The 19,244-nt window shown below is 34.2% G+C and overlaps 1 protein-coding gene across 3 annotated transcripts in view; it reads left to right on the plus strand.

Moving 5' to 3' along the window:
* The window catches only part of Smr (nuclear receptor corepressor smrter), a 608,275-nt gene that overhangs the window by 408,874 nt on the left and 180,157 nt on the right, over nt 1-19,244 (plus strand). Inside the window, exon 1 of one of the 3 annotated variants that reach the window (XM_089645126.1) lies at nt 17,401-18,288. The exons of the other annotated variants lie outside the window; for them this stretch is intronic. Coding sequence (XP_089501252.1) covers nt 18,275-18,288 — 14 coding nt within the window. The 5' untranslated portion in view covers nt 17,401-18,274. Of the gene's footprint in view, nt 1-17,400; nt 18,289-19,244 lie in introns of those variants that run through there. 3 annotated transcript variants of the gene reach the window in all.

The raw sequence follows: 19,244 nt of genomic DNA on the forward strand, positions 1-19,244 counted from the left end.
CGAGGGTATTATTTATTTATTTACGACCTAATGGACTTTTACAAAAGTAGTTAACAAGTAACAGAGTTGTGTTACATAGTTTACAATAAATTATGATTTTTGATTAAATTAAGGTAAATTCAAATTAATAGTGTGGATTACGGAAAGCTAAATATGTATTAAGGAACATATACATATAAAAACAAAAGTGTATTCACTACGGAGTTGTGAATTCATACATCTCAGTAAAATGATTGAAAAGATTTCGTTTTATAACTAATACGGAATCTACAATAATCTATCAATTTGTGCTGTACCCTTTCAATATTGTCAGAATGCGTTTTATAGAATGGGGACCAAATAGGCGAATTATACTCTACCTGGCTTCTTACTAAAGAAGTGTACAATGTTTTCAAACATTCAAGTGACTTGAAATCACTCGCCGTTCTGCATATGAAACCAAGCATTTTTATAGCTCTCTTTGTTATATCATTTATGTTATTATATCATTTTTGTTTTATCATTATGCTATCATCTGCCCCGATTATGGACACTGTAATGCTGTCCGAAACGTTGGCTAAAGGAAGTAGCGCAACACGGCATAATACCACAAAAATAAATCATTATTATACTTTTGGTCGTGAAAATCCCAAATCATATATAATTATCATATCATATTCTTCTTTTTTAAAATTACTTTATTCACTTGTAAATTACGTATTATTAACTTGTACTATTATTTTACATTATTTCAGGCCATCTGCACTTTAAAAACTGTGTTTTTTCCTCTTTTCTTATATTATGTTCATTTTTAAAGTTTTTTGCTGTTATTATTTAAACATTAACAAACTCCTGTTGTCACTGTATTATGCAATAAATCAGGGCGTTTATAATTAATATAAAAAAATCAAAATAAATAATGTACTCTTCTATTCATCTCACAATGGCATCATTTTACATGTTTCCAATTCTGGAAAAATGACCTCAAACCATGCAGTTCCTATATCACTCTCAATTTTAAAGATAATTAAGGTTAGACATGTATTGATTTTAACGTTTTTTAGAGTGGTCTAATCATATCACCAGTACAGGTGTGACAATAACAAATCGTTTATGAACAAATTTGTATTTACCTTTTACCCATTCTTATTTGTTATTTACTTCTGCATATTGAGCTTATTCATTTTGTTACTATTTTTGTTATTATTATGGTATTTAAACATCCACGCATGTAAAATTTTGGACACAATGCCTGTTTTATGTACTTAAATAAAAATAAATAAATATCACAAAAGCATGATCGCAACATGCTTCCGATTCTGGAAAAAGGTTCCTAAAACCACGCGGTAATACTGCGTGTCGGTGATATAATTGTGCTTAGTGCACTGGCGTATTAATTTTATCAGATAGGTACTTTCAAACTTAATTTGTTATTCCCACCAGACCTCCCGCTTGCTTTACACACCTCCCAGGGTTAAAAGTTAAGACCTCCCCCGTCCGCTGCACCGCACTGTGAATTAATGCCGGCTGTGACCTTTGGCTGGTAAGGTCGCACTGTGTTCCCATGACCTCTCTTCAGGTCGTCTCGGTCCTTCCTAGACAGCGAACAACCTTCCAAACAAAGCTGGTACACTAAACGAAATTTTTCTCACTGACATGTTAAAAAATAATACAAGCGACGATAGACTGAAGCGATGACTAAATTCTATATTCAATGGATTGAAGTAAATTGTGTTGCTTTGAAGGGAGCGTGTTTGTTCAGCATTTAGTAAGTTGGTTCACTTGTAAGCTAAATCTGTACGTAGCCAAATACGTTTTTTTTTGTGTTGGTGGTTTACTATAATTTCTTGCTACATATGCACATGTGAGCCGAACTACCGAGCTGAACCACGACTTATGGGAAAGGAGCCAAACAAACGCCACTTGGGGTTTGCTTTGTTCGGTTCACAAATGTATACGCAGCGTAATAATGCAAGGATCTCAAGATTTTACTCGTCTATTGTATCGATATATCTAATTTCCAGCCGTTAGTAAAAACTACTGTTCTGACTTTAAATGCTATTATTACCAGTATTATTATATCAATTCTACTCAGGCTTCTGTCATCTTTGGGAATGCTGTGTGTGGTACGTTTTTATTTTATAAGAAAGGAAGGAAGTTAGTTTTTGAATCTTGAAGAGATCCGGTTGTAGGAGGGAGAAAACACAACTATATTATTAACTGTCCAGCCATCTCACGGGATGTTTTCTACTCTTTCATCCACTTGCGGGTCAGGGTCACTGTTCTAAAGAAATATCAATGTTTTCACTTTATTTATTTTATTAATAAATTACGCCTAAAACCCTACCCGAATTCTGAACCAATTGTAATAAAACTCTTTGTTGTTACATTCGTGGTAATTTAATCATCTGATTTTTTTTTGCTTTGAACGTAATGTAATTCTGAAATAGTAAAAAAAATATCCTTTCAATAATAATTATCATTCTGTTATTTCTGTAAAATATTTTTCAAGTAATTTAATACCAGAATAGAGTATCAAATTCAATAATTTATTCCAAATTAAATAAGAATTACCAACCTTACATACCGGCGAGATATTCCTTTTCCAATCTGTATTAAAACTGAAAATACATCAAGGATATGTGATTTTTCACAAAAACGGGGCTTACTCAATTATCATTACGTTTGAACCAAGGATCACTTCTTTTCATTCTGCCTATCCTACTTTTTTTCTTTATTGGCACTATGATGCAAATAATACGTAATAATAATAATTCTAAAGCATGACGGAAAACGACTGCTCTCGGTGTACAAGTACTTTCCAAGCGTTGCTAAGCCACTTGCCGTTGTTCATATAGCATATGAAATATTTTTATTTATAATGCCGGTTTTCAGTACCCAGTGATTAGAATAATTGGACTATTCTAACCACTGAGCTATCGCTTCAACCTTAAGACCTCAGATAGATATATTTTTATCATTTACAATATCTTTGTTAAAAGTTTATAAATAATTTCCATCGTATAATAATAATTCTTGTATAAATAAATTATCTTAATTAAACGTAATCAGATTGCTAAATGGTCTTTGTACAGTAATTTGATGTCTAGAATTTTGGTGTTATCAGTTTTAATCCTACTTTAGCTGTGTTCGGTGTTTATTCTACCTCGGCTAATTACCGTCACTGCCTTATCCTACGGGGAACATCTCTGTCGGTCCGCTGCGGACACTGAACAGGTAAAACCTAGAAGCGTGATCTATACCGATTTGAAAGAAAGCTGATGTCGCCACCTTACATTTAAAATTAAATAAATAATTTATTTAGATTGTTCATATTGTTGAGAGTTGTGTCGTCCTATTTACAATATCCAACTTCATTTCTTACCTGTCATTTGTTTTAAATTCATTTTGATTTATTTTCGTCTATGGACCCTTTTATTTAAAATTTCAAGACTGTCGCATTTTGTCTTCAGTTTTATTTGTATCAAATTTGACTTTGTATCATTTTGTCTATGCTTTTACGAAGAAAGTGTCAATTCTTGCATTCTATTTGTAAAAAAAATTATAAATCCCAGCAGCTTACATTATCTCACCCTTATTACGGGTTCATCTGAACCACTTTTAAGCAATTTGTCAATACAAAAGTAATATAAGTGTTTTATTCGAGTATTACCTCAACTACTGTGCGACAAACCCGTTGTTTTGGAAGACGAAAGATGTTACCAAAGGATTTCGATTTAAAAATGAATTTAAACCTCCACAGACCACCACACGGGACTGTTCCTATATTACTCACGTGTATAATAAACTAATTAATATGCGCAAGTTTACATTTCACAAAATTATATTTTAACAGTAAGCATAACAACATATAAAAAACACATTCATTCTACAGTCTTTCAAGCATTTCATCATGGCTTTCACGTTTTAGTCTTTTTAAATACATTTCAGTTGTTTGATTCCGTTTTTCTCGTATGCGGCAATCTAATTCTATTTACATATTTGGTTTCAAAATGATATATATTTTTTTACACAGTCCATTTTATTCACATAAAAAAATTGTCACATAAAATAGTATAATAGGGGCCTCAAAAAAAAAACAATAAATTTAATGTATCAATAAAAAAATAATAAAAACGATTTCATCAATACCTTTTGACTTTTCGGCCCGGTTAAGCCAATGATTATCTCTTTAATAAATAATGTAGATTTTGAAAATATTTGTCTAATTTCAGCGGAAGTAAGGAAAATTTAAGCTTTCTTCGGGCACACGGACACGCCTACTGCGCACTTTTTCCCCGATTGTTTCCTGCTTTCACCCTTCTAGGGTGTTCTAAGCCATACAGCGCACTTCAATCGGTTTATATCTTCAGCTTGGCATTTTGTTGATGTTATATCCGTATATTTTTTATATCCAATGACGCCATAACGGAATTATACTGACTTTTTATTTATTTTCTGTATGAACAATACTAGAATTCCCCGTCCTCTTCATTTTCATCTCCTTCCCATTGACGCTTCTGGTTTAAACTTATAAATTTAAACGAAAGCAAGGTCAAATAATTTAATTTCTTTTGGGCACACGTACACGCCCTCAGCATTTGTCTATCGGTTTAAATCTTCAGTGGCCGCGGCAGACAAGTGAAGCGATAAACAAAAGAGTTTCGCTAAAATGGCCGCCCATTGTTTCTTTCATTTTATGCCATTTACTGTGAATATAATAGATAATACCGTTTATTGCGGATTTAATCGCAATATTATTATTTTTATCCGCACTGACAATAATGGTCTGGATTCTAGTTTAAATTTTACGTAAATATGTAGGTATGTAAAGTTGTGAAATATTTCATTGTCTCGCAGCAGTCGTCGAGCGCACGCTTTATTTTTTGAATTCATTTTACATTGACTCCACACAAGAGGCCCCGAGGAAAACAATTTCCCTCAGGGCCTTTGTCATCTTTGGATTTGCTGTGTGGATGGTATTTTTGTGGAATGGAAGCAGTGAACCTGGGTTTTGAAGAGACCCATGTTGTAGGAGAAAGGAAACCCAGAGGTCGGCAAATATTTCAGAGCTGTTGAACTCACGAACGAGTCGTACAAACGACCAGTTCTCACGTGTGTATTTTTTGGAATGTCAACTGTACAAATGTTGAGGGCGCGTTTGGCATGTTTCGCAACTGTGCAACGTTGCCGAAGGAATCAGTGCTGCAAGTCCCTCGGAGCGTCTTATTGAAATACCGGTAGAATAAAGACAGCATTCCCACACGACGCCTGTGCTCTAAAGATTGCAATCCGTTCGTTAAGGTAGGAGAATCTATCAAATTGACCGCCCGTTTCTGCACAGGTATGAATCGTGGGTTTTTCAAGTATTTTGGGTCTCCAGACCAGAGGTTTGTCAGCCAAACTCAACCGTGGGGCCGTCTTCAACACTTTTGTTCTTAGTTCTCTTCTTTCCCCTCTTCTCTCCCTCTCCCAGTCTCACTGAATTAGTGATGCCATAGCCCCACTGGCTCTGGGCAATTTGGACTCTTGCGCGGTATGCCCTTTTAAAATGGCCACACCGCCGACTGCACACTATCAATCTGTAAAGATTTATTTCAGTTATAAACCATTGGAAATAAATAGTACCTCATAGATTCCTCAGTACCCGGAAATGTCCGAACACGAAAAACACGACGTTAAATCATGTTGCGAAATAGCGCTGTCAGCTGTGTGGCATGCTCTACAGTAATACGTAGGTACGTGGGTAAGTACGTACTGCATTGCGCCAATTTCCAACTCTTCCTACCTAACTGCTTTCGTCCTTGAATCTGCGATCTGATCGATACAAACTGCTCTACGACTGTGAATCATCTATACAACGCATGAACTTGTAAAGATGCCAATTTACCAACCGAAAGTGGAACGGTTCGTTGAACATAATAATGAATAGTTTGCTAATCGGAATCGTTTTGCGGAATGGGGAAAGGAAAGGAGATGAGATGAGATATAGGAAGGTTGGGAAGTACATGTTTATTCAGATCTGGTCTCCAAAAGGCGGTTTATTTTTTACATTAACTTCACATTGGAGGCCATGAGGAAAATAGTTTCCCGCAAGGCTTATGTCATCGTTGGGCTGGTGTGTATAATATTAATTCACTAACCAGAATATCACCCAATTTTGTCATGAAACTGTAGGCACACACTAATTGCTCCATCCACGTTCATCCACACTCTTGACGTGACTCAAATCATATATTCAATTCTTCTTCCATTCGCTTAAATATTGTACACTATTTTAAGAATTTATTTAATACAAGAAATTAATTTTATTTTCTGGAATTCTGTCATTGGTCAAAAAATGGAGCTATATTCTAGAATATTGCGAAGAAGGAGTTCATATGTTCTTCGTATTGCGAATCCGTTAGTAAACGATTTTAATAAAATGGTGTAAAAATTCCAACTGATGATGTGTATATTATTGTAAATATTAACGTGAATAGGATACTTAAAATCTACATTATCTAATTTCCGATGTAAATTCGGTCGCGGGCCAAAATATAATACAGTCATTTGATATGTTAATTTAACGATTTGCAGGTTGGTCGCAGTCTGTTCTGTGGAAACAAGTTCCAACGAATTATTATTGTGAACTTGGCAGGAAAAATCACACCACGTAACTCGCAATCTCGAATTTCGGAATGGTATTAAAAATTGATGAAAATATGTTAGGTTGTCTTTCATGCTAATAAAATAATGCACCACAGTCGCAACTGCTCGAAGCCATGGATGGGGACTATGGCATCCCTAATTATTGGGGCATACTGTAAGGCTGAAGGGATTGCGAAAGGGAACGAGATGCAGGTGAGAACCATAAGAAGTATTTGGCAATTTAAATCTCGTCATCAAACACAGCAAATGCCATTTTAATCAACGTTTTGATTTTGTATGGTGGCTTTACACCAGGGCTATACTGATATTATCTACCACTCGAAATACAACTTCAGTGGACTACTGCGAACAGCTGACAAAGGTTGACTGTATGACTGAATTTTTTTTCTCATTATTTAAAACATTACATAGGCTGTCGATATAATACCCACATATTGTCAACCATTTTACAATGTTGCATTATAACGCGTATGACTAAAAAATAAAATAACTTTAGAATATGGGTAACGGCACCAGTATTAAGTTATTATATTATATACCAAATACACATAGGATTATGTAAATATATTGAAGTTTAATTATAAATACATTTTTCACATATTATCTAATAAACTGTATTTTCACAGCAAAAATGTTCTCATGAATTCCAAAAACTCACCCAAATCTCGATCCCATTAATAAATGTTTTGGGACAGATTTAATTAATTCAAATGCAATTATTTTTGATAGATCAGTAAACTTGGTGCTGTTTTCATTGGCTCACTGTGTATAATATTGCTTTTAAATTTTATAAGGCCAGCGCAATAATTTTGCGGAATTGAATCACGGTTCCAATAAATTTCACGTTTTCAATTTAATGTTTCCTGCTATCAAAAGCAGTTTATAATACAGGGTGTTTAATAATAAAAAAGTTGAATGGACACGTTGAATCACTCAAACACTCTCCTTTTGGGACCCAATATTTTAGTTTTTTTATTACCGCTCAGATGGTAGAATACCATAAATTTATTCTTAGATCTCTAACTGATGGTTTCTATTTTATACCCAAAGTTTGTCCAATTACAAACCTACTTCGTCGTAATAAAAAAAATATTCTGCGCCCATCAGCATTACTGTACTGAAAAAACGGTTTGGATACTAGGTATCAATATTTGCATTTTATTTTCATGTATACCTAACTTCCATAGGAGAAAACAGATCGTAATATTTCCAAAACACACAAATTTATTGATAAATTATTAGGTCATTGAAAATACCTAAATTCTATTGTTTTCCCTTTGCCCCGATTTTTTGGAACGAACGTATTAGTAATAATATTTGGATGATTTGTATAGTGCCGTTTTTGTGCAAAATCAATTATTTGGCTTTCGGAAAAAGTCAGTTATTCTTCGAACCGTTTTTCCCCTGTAGTAGATATTATTTATCGCCTGTATTTTAGGTCCCGACGATCGATTCACTGCATATAGCTAAAACGTGGGTATTCAATTTAAAAATATATTGTATTTAAATTTGTTCGGTCTTTTCTGCTTCTTTGTATAAATTTTATTATAAGTTACTTTTCTAGCAGGTTGAAAATGGATTCATTTGCAAATAGATAAAAAGAGATTCCAAAATCGTCGGTTCACTGCCTGAAGTCATTAAGTGACATTTATTTCAAAACTGTTTTAGAAGTACAATCACCTTTTTTGCCATCCTAAAGGATAAATCCAGCAAATAAGTAATGATGTCGAATAACGCGTTGTTCATAGCGTCTTATTTTAATAGTGACTAAGCGCATATAATACTAATAATTGCTAATACAAAATCACTAATATATTTTAATGACTTTTGAAAGTGAGATAATGTGCGGAATTATAACTAAAAATCGCTAAAACGTTTTTGGGACCTCTTCGTAACAAACAATATTACAATTCGTTGTAACACGATGTTTGCAAAAAGTCACTAATTGCAAGATTCCACATAAAAGTAGTTGATGAATCAAAGTGCGTTTAATTATTCGACTTTATTATTATGTTTAGCTTGGATATAACAGATTATGGCGATGCACTACGTCGTGTAATATTCTAAATTGAGCCGCTATCAATAACAACCCTTACGTAGATGGCGATAAGGTTTAAATTCCCGCTTAACACCATCCGCCTGTTTTGATTTATGCAAGAAAAAAACATGGCCAAAAAGTGCCTTTAATTTTATATTGTGGATGTTCAGGCACAAATATTCAATTTATTTTCGATCATTTTATAAATAACTTAATTTGCCACATTATATAATAAAATCATAACCAAAAATGGGTTCGTAATTAGGAGATTTTGAACTTTAAAGCAGTTTTCATAGGCCTTATACATATTTTTTTTCTGGGCTTATAAAAAGGCTTACCTAAAAAATACTCGATAATTTTCATAAAGGCCAAGATGTATTCTACTCGCAGTATTTAATTAAAGCATCCGAAACATTTCTAGGCGACCAAATTTTCAAACCAAAAACACATGATTTTGCATTACTACGTAGGACATCGCCTTAAAGTAAGTTGAAACTTGAAAGTCGACTATCTGAGAGTCAATATTTTGTTAGTTAAATGACTTATGGCAGTAAACCGACGAAATTGGCTTTTTGGTTTAATAATTTCCGTCATTTATTTATTTATTTATTTGTTAAGACATACACAGTACAATAAGATACAGTTAGATATTTTTATAAGGAGTTGAAGAACTAGAGATAGAGTGTATTAGTGGGGCTTTCGAATCCAGTTAATTTGTATCATTTATAACATCAGCCATTCCATTCCGTCTTATGAAAGAAGAAGACAATAGATTTATTTATTTGTTTCTTCTGTGAAACCTTGATTTGTCTGCCTGTACATTTCGGCGTTCATCATGTGGCATGCCCCAAGGACTCGCCTCGGGTTCTATGTTAATTTCAAGATTACCAACCTTTCACGACTATATTTATAAAACCACTGCGCAGAATATCGACTGCGCAACTTTCCACGAAACCGTCAAAAACACGTGCTAGATTATGTTATCTGTAATGACAAGCCTTTTGCCAGGAAGTTGTTCAATACATATTGTATTAAACTTGTGCAATATACGTACGTATTACCAGTTCACATTACAAGTTGTTTTCTATGCGCACTCTGACTTTACCCAAATACGTAAGTCGCATAAAGGATTTATATTTTCCATTATTTGCGTATTCAATTTGAGGTGTTCTACTTTTGATTACTCCAAAATAATCTGAAGATACATAAATCAAAGTTCTTCGAGATAATTCTTCAGTTCATCAGATGAATCGTACATACCCAGCATTTATATTTTCCATTTTCTTACTTATTCAATGTATTTATTTATTTAACGCCCAGAGGGCTTTTACATGTAGGTGGTACAATTTTAATGACAGTTTTGAAACATAAGAAAGAAATAATAAAAATAAAATTACATTAAAAAATAATACATGCAAGAAACACAATTAAAAATAACATGAACACAAATTAAAAAATACAGCGATTTGACTGGTTTACAAAAATATAACTTCCATTTAGGAATAGTGTTGAAATAAGTCTTTTACGTAAACCACAAAATTCGCAAAGTTAATATTAAATATATCGACATCACCTAAGTATTGGTTTCCCATAGTGTGAAACCGTTGTATTGGGGTGTTCGCAATGTAATTGTGCTTATGTGTGTTGCAGTGGGATAGTGTATTTTGTCGTGTTGTTATTGTAGGTATTCGTAAGTTTATGAGTTGTAGAAGTTCGCAACAGTCGAATTTACAGTTTAGAATCTTGAATAAAAAAGTTAAGTCGTTTATTTTACGCCTCTCTTCCAATGTGTGTAGTTTTAGAGTATTTAATAAGAAATGATATTGTAAGTCTTCTAGTGGGATATTTAATTTAAAATTTATAAAACGCAGAATTATTTTTGTATTCGCTCAATGTTATTAATGTGTATTTTGTAAGAGAGAGACCAAACTACTGAGTTGTATTCAATTGTGCTTCTAACTAGAGATATGTATAACAGTTTGATGGCTTGTATGGAGTTAAAGTTTTTAGTTGTTCTTAATACGAAGCCTAGTGTTTTCATGCCTTTGTTTACAATTTGGTGGTTATGAGGTATTCCAGTTTTGATTACTCAAAAATAATCTGAATATACATAAATCAAAGTTCTTCGAGATAATTCTTCAGTTCATCAGATGAATCGTACACCCAGTCGAATTAAATAATATTAATTATGAGGTTTCCCTTGATACATCGTTCAAAACGGTCGTTCACCTAAAAATGCACATCCAAGTTTAAATAAACATCTTTCAAAGTTAAAGCCTGAATGGGACATTTTTAGATTTTGCTTAGTATGTTCACATGTGATGTTTTTTCTTAGTATGTTCACATGTGATGTTTTTTCTCCGATGACCTTTTGATTACTGTCAGGTGTTTTGTCTCGGATGTTCACACTATTCAGTTTTAAAAGCATTCTTAATTGCCACTTACACTTCAATTGAATGTTCGAATTTCCAGAATCATTTTACTTTGTTTTTTTATCGTGTAAAATATTAACAATAAATTGTGAAAATCAATGACCTAATAAAAAATGTTAACTGGACTGCTTATAACTTCAACGTGATATTATTATTATATAATCGACGTACTTTGATAATCACGTTCTGTCACGTAACAGCTTACTGGATTCCATCAATTTAACTCTACGTTACAATACATTTTATTAAGTCACGTGTAGCGTAACGAAACGAACGCTTCACATTATTGTAGGTTAGTTTCTATAATTGAATAATGTTTTTGTTATAATCTTCTATAATGAGAGACAACACTTGAATTTTTATTTATTGATTTTCGAAACGCAAATCGTAAAAGAGCCAAACCCACGATCCCCTCGCAACGAAATGAAACACGTTTTGAATTCGCATTTGTAATACCCTCATATCTCCCGCTGTTTATAGGAGTCATGCCCTTTTATTTTATTTTTATATATAAACATATTCGTATAAACAGAACAAAATTTCCGTGAGCCGAGCCACGGAAAAGAAACAAAGCAACCGCAAGCGGCCTTTCGCCACGTTTGCGGTTGCTTCGTTTCTTTCCCATAATTCACAACTCGGCTCGCGGAAATTTTGTCCTGTTTAAACGTAGCATAAGAAACTAGCTGAAGTTTATTACGCATATTCGAATCAATCTTAGGCATTGAACTTCCTCTTTCGAAGTTCCAATGTGCAAAATTTCATCAATATCGAAATAAAACTGTACATTTGTATGAAACTCAAATCCACCCCTCCCGCTCTTTTTCCACCCAACCGTCACAGGTTACTCTTCTTTATAAAAATAGACAGAAGATAGACAGAAAATGTGTAGCAAATGTTCCAATAATAATTTTATTTTCTTTAAGTATCTGCTTCGTAATTTAATTTCTTATCTAAGCACTGACCAACTTTCCTTCCTGCCTCCGCAGTAGTGACTCCAAACTAGGTACCAAACAATGTGTAATTTTTTAATGATTTATTTGTTTGTGGAAGTGGTCAAGCTATCAAGCAATTTTCACTGACTGATCTTCTACTGTGATACAACCATAAGAAGCTCTCGTCATAAAAATGATTGAAAAGTTGTACATGTTAATATATAGTTTTAGGAATGCTCTACATTGATTGATGTAGAATTCAAAAACGATTTATAATTAGTGATTTGTCATTTACAAATGACAGACATCATGGTGCACTTATTATGTAATGTTGATCGTGTGTCAATATTTTATTTTACTTTTCATTGCTTTTGGAAAATTTCCAGAAAATACATGTCCCACGTCACCTACATAATGTCACCATTGACTACCATTATTATTATTTGTTCTACGATCAAATATGAACAATGGGTCAATAAAGAAAAACTATCCCGTGAAGAATGCTCAAATTAGTCAGGAAATTGAAGTAGCATTTTATTTTTAATGAAATTCGTCAAGTATTTATAAATATCGCCATTCTTTCTAGAACGTAAGATGATAAATTTCTAGACCTGGGAAGAAAGGTCTTTCCTAAATTGGCGACATCAGTTTTCTTTCTAATCGCTATATACGATACTCCAGATGACCGCTGCCACACATTCGAAAAAACTCAATCCATGTTCATTTTATGGTGATTATATGCTATTTTATGTGTTCTGTTTTGAATTTCTGTCCGGACCTAGGTGCAGGCCATTGGACCCGAGCGCATTACGCTTTATTCTCTGCATGCCTATGTCCAAATGTCGTTCATGACAAGTAAAAAGCAAGCTGCAACTGCAATATACATTCCGCTAGACGGGATATGCAATGCGTTAGTAGCAATTTATTAAATTTCCGAGAACTGCATCCGTATGCACCGCACATTTATCGTTGCACATTATTTTAATGCACAGTTTCGGGCAGAAGGTGATGTATGAATGTAGATACGTATATTGCGCTTTGACACGGTCGCCCTGAATTTGGTTCAGCGAGCACGCGTCGTGTCGTTTGGATGCAAGAGTCGCTCTTTATGCACGTTTATGGATGCATTTTCGGTCGTTTCATTACCGCAATGTTGCACATTTGAATGCTGTGACTCTTTGGAGGTCTCCCGTTAAAATGGCATGCACAATTTACTTACCATCAAGCAAACCGTTCCGCAGTAGTAGGCAGATAGATATAATGAATCACCAAAACACTCTACCTAAGCAAACACTTTAGCTGAATTACATTAAAAAAAAACTGCATAAAAAGAAAAAACATTTCCAGTGGTGTGTAATTTAGTGTAATTATTTGTAATCGAAGGTACGTTGATCATGAAAGTTTGTATATTAATAACTACTGCACCAAGGAGAAAAAAATTTTCCAGGGAAAGTGTATTTACCGCGTATTTTAAAGCACAATTAATTCTCTTGATGCAGTTGATTTTCACAGTCTTTATTTGCGAATAGCGGATTACGATTACGCGTTTTATGTAGTATCGAGAAGTGGAAAGCCTGTGGCGAACTTCTAGGTTCAGCGATAGGTTTTTTCTGCAGAAAGCTGCCAACGTACTGCCGCGTGTGCGCTAGCAGTGAGAGGGAAGACGGGAGATATTGTATTTTGGATTAAGGAAATTACAACTAAATATTTAAGTACAACGGTTTTTGTATGTATGTTTGTGTAAATGAGTGGTGTAGTGTGTAAATGGCGTAACCACCCAGGTTACGAATAACCTGACAACCTTTTCATTCCTCTTTCTTTCATCACCAAACTTCATCGTTATCAAATTGGTGATGATGTCGGACATAGCAGGAGATTGAACCTGCTATTGTCTCATTCATATTGCACAGTTATTGTTGTTTACATGGCACGGCTTTAGTATGATTTATTATCGTTCCATTCGTTGTTGAAATAAATAATTCAAGCGAAAATGTTAATTATACACGCAAAAGATAATTTATTATTCGACTTCTAACTTTTCCGATAACAGGTTCTGAACTCATATCTCCCAAAAAACTAATAATCTTTGCTAGCAGATCGCGTTCGATATTACCTGTCATTCGGATTATTTGTTATGGATGAAACTAAGTTGAAAAAAATGCAATCGTTTTGTGTAACGCGTTTATTTTTTGGCGTCGGTCCCAAAGCGTAACGATTCATGCAAAATTTGTTTCAGGCTTTGAGAGGGTGTCCCCGGGAGTTGGGATGACTATATTTTCATCTGGGTCCTTGAACACTATTCAGCAAACTGCAACGGATGACATTGGGGGGAGGGTGCATAATAATATCATGTTTTACGCAGGGTCTCAAAGAGCAAACAGTAACGGTCAAGTCGGGGTTTAGATTAAATTTTACATTTGGAGTATCATATTTTGCTAGCTTTATTTACTACTCGGCTTCGCCCGAGATTGCATTTAAAGATAAGCATTTGGTGTTTTAATTAAACTTAAAAGATTAGATTTTCAAAGCTCCATAGATCGTGATGAAAATGAGATTTCGAACTGAAAACAATTATTGCTTTTCACCTAGAAATTTGAAAATTTTTGGACACTAGAATTCACCTTTCGACTGTTTTAACAGCTTCAAATTAACATAATATACATAAATATATTTGTATGTCTTGGTAAAACTTTCAATATAAGCACACTTGCTCATAATTCAAAAGCACCTGATAAATAATAATGATAACAGTGATATGGTGGCTTCACCATTATCCATTAACTATTAGTCATGCCTCCGTTCGACCGTTATACGTCGTCTCGACATCCAATCACTCAAGATGGCGCCCTGCCTTGAGAAAATAAATATAATTCCCGAGTCGGTTTCAACGCTTCCACTTTCTTTATGCCTCCTCATCTCCGCAGACGCGAAGCCAACCGACCGTCTGCACCGCTCGCCCCTCCGCTCCGGCCAGCTACGCGGGCAGCTACCCGGCCAGCTACCCGGCACGCTACCCGGCCGGCCCCGCTCGCGCTCGGTCAGACCAAGTGGGCCGTCGACCCGGAGACCGGTTAGCGGCGACCCGTTACGCGCACCGCTGGGCCACGGGACCGAGGCTCTTGTGCAGCGGGTACATTTCACTATTGCATTGTGCGGATTCAAGATATTCTGCATGTGTGTACGGTGCAACTCGCAAACATCATGCATGGAGAGAGAAGCACGTTGTATTTATTGTATTTGGTCTTTCTTTGGCGTTAACGCCTTTACCCAACCGTAGTAAGTTATATTGTTATGTACTTCGTGTTCTTGCGAGGGTTGCAGTTCTCGTGAAAATCGATGATATTTTTGCCTTCCTTACCAGCCATTCAATGGTTTAGCCACCAATGAAATATTATATTATCAATATCGTGCGATGCTCTACGTTAACAGGTCGCCTTAAACCCGTGCAATGCTTAATTCAAGAATTAATGCAAGAAATTCCTGTAACCCCTCTATGTTAGCAAGCCATCTCAATAACATCCAAAACTCTTTATTGCCAATTCGTTTCAACCTCGTGCAATCCTGAACGTCGTCCCAAATTCGTGCAAAGCTCTTTGTTAGCATATTATCTCAGCTTCGTGAAATGCTCGAATTACTGCAAATGAAGTGATTTCACGAAATGTTTTAATTTTTTCCCGCCTTGATAATGTGTGTTAGTACAAGCATTGTTGCACCCCACAGGACCCGCCAGTATACTGCCGCCTGATTAAACATTTAAATGCATAATACATTTGTGCGCGTGCATTGCGCCATCCAAGTATTACTGATAAATTGACGCGTAATCAAATGCGTTGATTGCATATCCATTATTCGAATGCATCTGTTTAATCAGTGAAACAATTTAATGCCCTCAATCGCACGCCGTTCCTGCGTGTTGCGTGCATTGTGCGCAAATGCACCAATTGCATTGACACTGCATTTGTATGCACAAGTGAAACATAACATATCATTTTACACGTAAATATTACAACAGTTTTACATAACTTACCATGCATATAGATTCCTATAACTTATCTAGCATCTGCGTAATAAAAGTGTTTTTCCTTATCCGATATAGTCTCGGTCATAATCCTCATGAATTACTCATATACTGCGTAGTACCTATGATTATTACGAAATATATCACAAAGTGATATATTTTTTCTGTTATTACGTAATTATTGTTTTGGTTGATAGTCAACAGTTATCTTGATATATTGATTCTCAGCTTAACAGATTACAATCTCAGATAATTACAGACCGATAGCTGTCTTTTTTTAGTTTTAATATTTGAAAATCTCCTACTACCACCACCGTAAGCTGAAAATGTTGCTTGTGTTGTGATGGAGGACTTAGCCAGCCGAGGAATTGAACACACCTTCAACAAACCTTATGAATCTCACTACCTATGTAGTCGTTTGATAATTTTGTACGTGTCTGTTTGATTCATACAGCCTTGGAGAAAAAATAATCAAGCTATATTTTACTAATAAAATTGAGTGACATCGGATTCTCTTATGATTTTCTCGCTTTCGTAACTAGCTTCTTACACAATCGTCGTCCGTATGTCAGTTACGGACATCATCGTTCTCACGAATACAAAATCAACTTCGGAATTCCACAGGGAACGAACTTAGGACCCCTCCTCTTTCTTTTATTCATTAACGACATTGGCAAGACCATTAACCGCTTAAAATATCTCATCTACGCTGATGATATCTAACTTTTCAAAGCTATTAAAAGTCACATCGATTCCATTCTTCTGCAGAATGATCTTGATTCTCTTGTCAAATGGTCGGAACTGAACAACTTACCCTTCAGCTCCCAGAAATTCTTTTTTTAAATGTATTTAAAAAAATATATTATTTGATTCCTCGTGCCTAACCCAATAAAATATATCACCAACCTTTACACAATTTGTGATAGTTATGTTAAAAACGTTAGTAGTATTTATTGCCTTTCGATAGTAAAAGACCCTGGGTTTTATTTTTTTATTTTTAGTAAAATCGAGTTAATCTACTTTGACTTTATCGAGTAAAAGTATCACATTAAAAATAACGTTTTCAAATTAAGGCTACGCAGTAAGCTTTCAAAAAGAAGAAGAAAATGGTTTGAAAAAGGAGATACGAATGTTCAATGCGTGCTATTTTTTTTAATAAAAGAAAGACAAACATTCCCGGGTTACGAATAACCTGACAATATTTGAAAATCTCGTACTACCACCACCGTAAGCTGAAAATGTTGCTTGTGTTGTGATGGAGGACTTAGCCAGCCGAGGAATTGAACACACTATACCCAAACGCGATTTTAACTCACCGACCACCGAACCTGTCATAAATAATAAAAATAAAAACGACAATAATTAAACGAAAATTGTGAAAATGTTTAATAAAACTCCAGACTCGTTTAAAATAGAGCAAAAATCTGTCCACAAAATGCCTAAGTTGCATTTAAATATACACTGAATATTTTCATATCTATAACATATAAATAACTAACCAAAATTTGTTTTTTTATAATTTTCGGAGCATGTTTTGCGATATTTTTCATCGAGAGAATTTCATATAGTTATACCTACTGTTTCGACTCAACAAATGTATAAATATTATCTTCAAAAATAACATTTATTTTTTAGGAACTTAGAACTTGAAAACCTAAAAAGTGTTGTAAATCGGTAGAAATTCTGGGGAATTAATTCCATAACACTAATTTATTGATTTATACTGTCGCAGCACTCATTCAGTTCCGTTTTGAAAATGAACAGGAATATGATAATATCGAACAAGTCAAATTTGTGCCAAACGCGTGGTAATCTTAGTAGGTAGCTAGGCGTGTTATTTTTACTTCCCCTCTTTTTTTATGGACCAACAAAAACACGCGTAGGTACTTACCCGTCAGAGAAGATTAGATAGCGAGTAACAACGCCGTTAATTAATTATTTTATTTACGAATTAGTACCTACTTACGCCGGAAATACTAATGATATCCCATATATTTTCCAATTCTCTAATTCATGTGATTCATAAATTGGTGTACTGTTGTTAGTAAGAAAACTGTGATATTATTCTAAAAATAAACACATCATTATAAATGTATTGTGAGAGAGGATAAAAGTGAAGTTTTAATAAAATTAGTGTTTATAAAAGTGCTTCAAGATGTTCATCAGAATTAAAGTTGAAGAAGTAACCAGATAATGTCGCTGATCGACCAACTGGATTTCTTCAATGTTGAGGTTCTGGTATGGATTTCTTCTTTGCTATATTTTGTAGTTAGACTTGGTTTTATATCAATTGATTGCTCTGTATGCAGTAGTTTTTGTAGTAGTTTATGGGTTCGATACCCATCAATATACTTTATCATTATTCGCTTCTGCGTAAATGTGTTTGTGTTAAACATATTTATTTAAGAACATCGTTGCACGCCCTTCCTAAATCGTTTAATAATTTTAATGTTGTATTGTAATCAAATGGCACTACTTCTTTTTTATTACTTATAATGGTTACCTACAACTTAAACACGCAATTTTCGGAGATATTTCTTCCAGACTTCAAACACTCGTGGTCTCTTTGGAAGATATTTCTCCCAGCCTGACACGGGCTCATAAAAGTCATGCTATCTCATTTTGTATTATGGCGACATTGAGATATATGATTTAAATAGTGTTCGAAAGAGAGAACATCACGCTTTGTAGTTGCATTTAACAGTTTACTATACATATACGGATCCCGAAATTTTTTAAACATTCTGTGAAACAACATTTAGCATTTGAAAAATATTTGTAAAGGTTTGCAAATTTTTTTAATAAATGTTTAAATGTAAGACGAAAAAAAATGAAGTGACAACTTTTTTAGCATATTATCTCTTATAACTTTTATAATAACTCTGTCGATTTTTATTACTAAAATCTGAACGAATCTTTCATATTTGCTTTCAAAAACAGTTTATTTTATTTTGAAATACCTTCAGAACAGCGAATTTATCTGATTTATTTAATCTGTTAATGGGTCATTTAAATCAACTTGTAAACAATGGTTGGAGTTATTTAAAAACTTTAAGGAGGAAAAGATCTTTCAAGGAAAAAAAACATTAATTAGTTATGTGTAAATAATGTTAATTTAAATTTGTACTACCGGCTTCACAATATGTGAATATATAGTATTCACTACGCATTAATATGTGTTAACATTTCATATT

Source organism: Hesperophylax consimilis, chromosome 22 (genome assembly GCF_061612785.1).
Source record: "Hesperophylax consimilis isolate HC1 chromosome 22, BYU_Hcon_1.0, whole genome shotgun sequence".
Classification (NCBI taxonomy): Eukaryota; Metazoa; Arthropoda; class Insecta; order Trichoptera; family Limnephilidae; genus Hesperophylax; species Hesperophylax consimilis.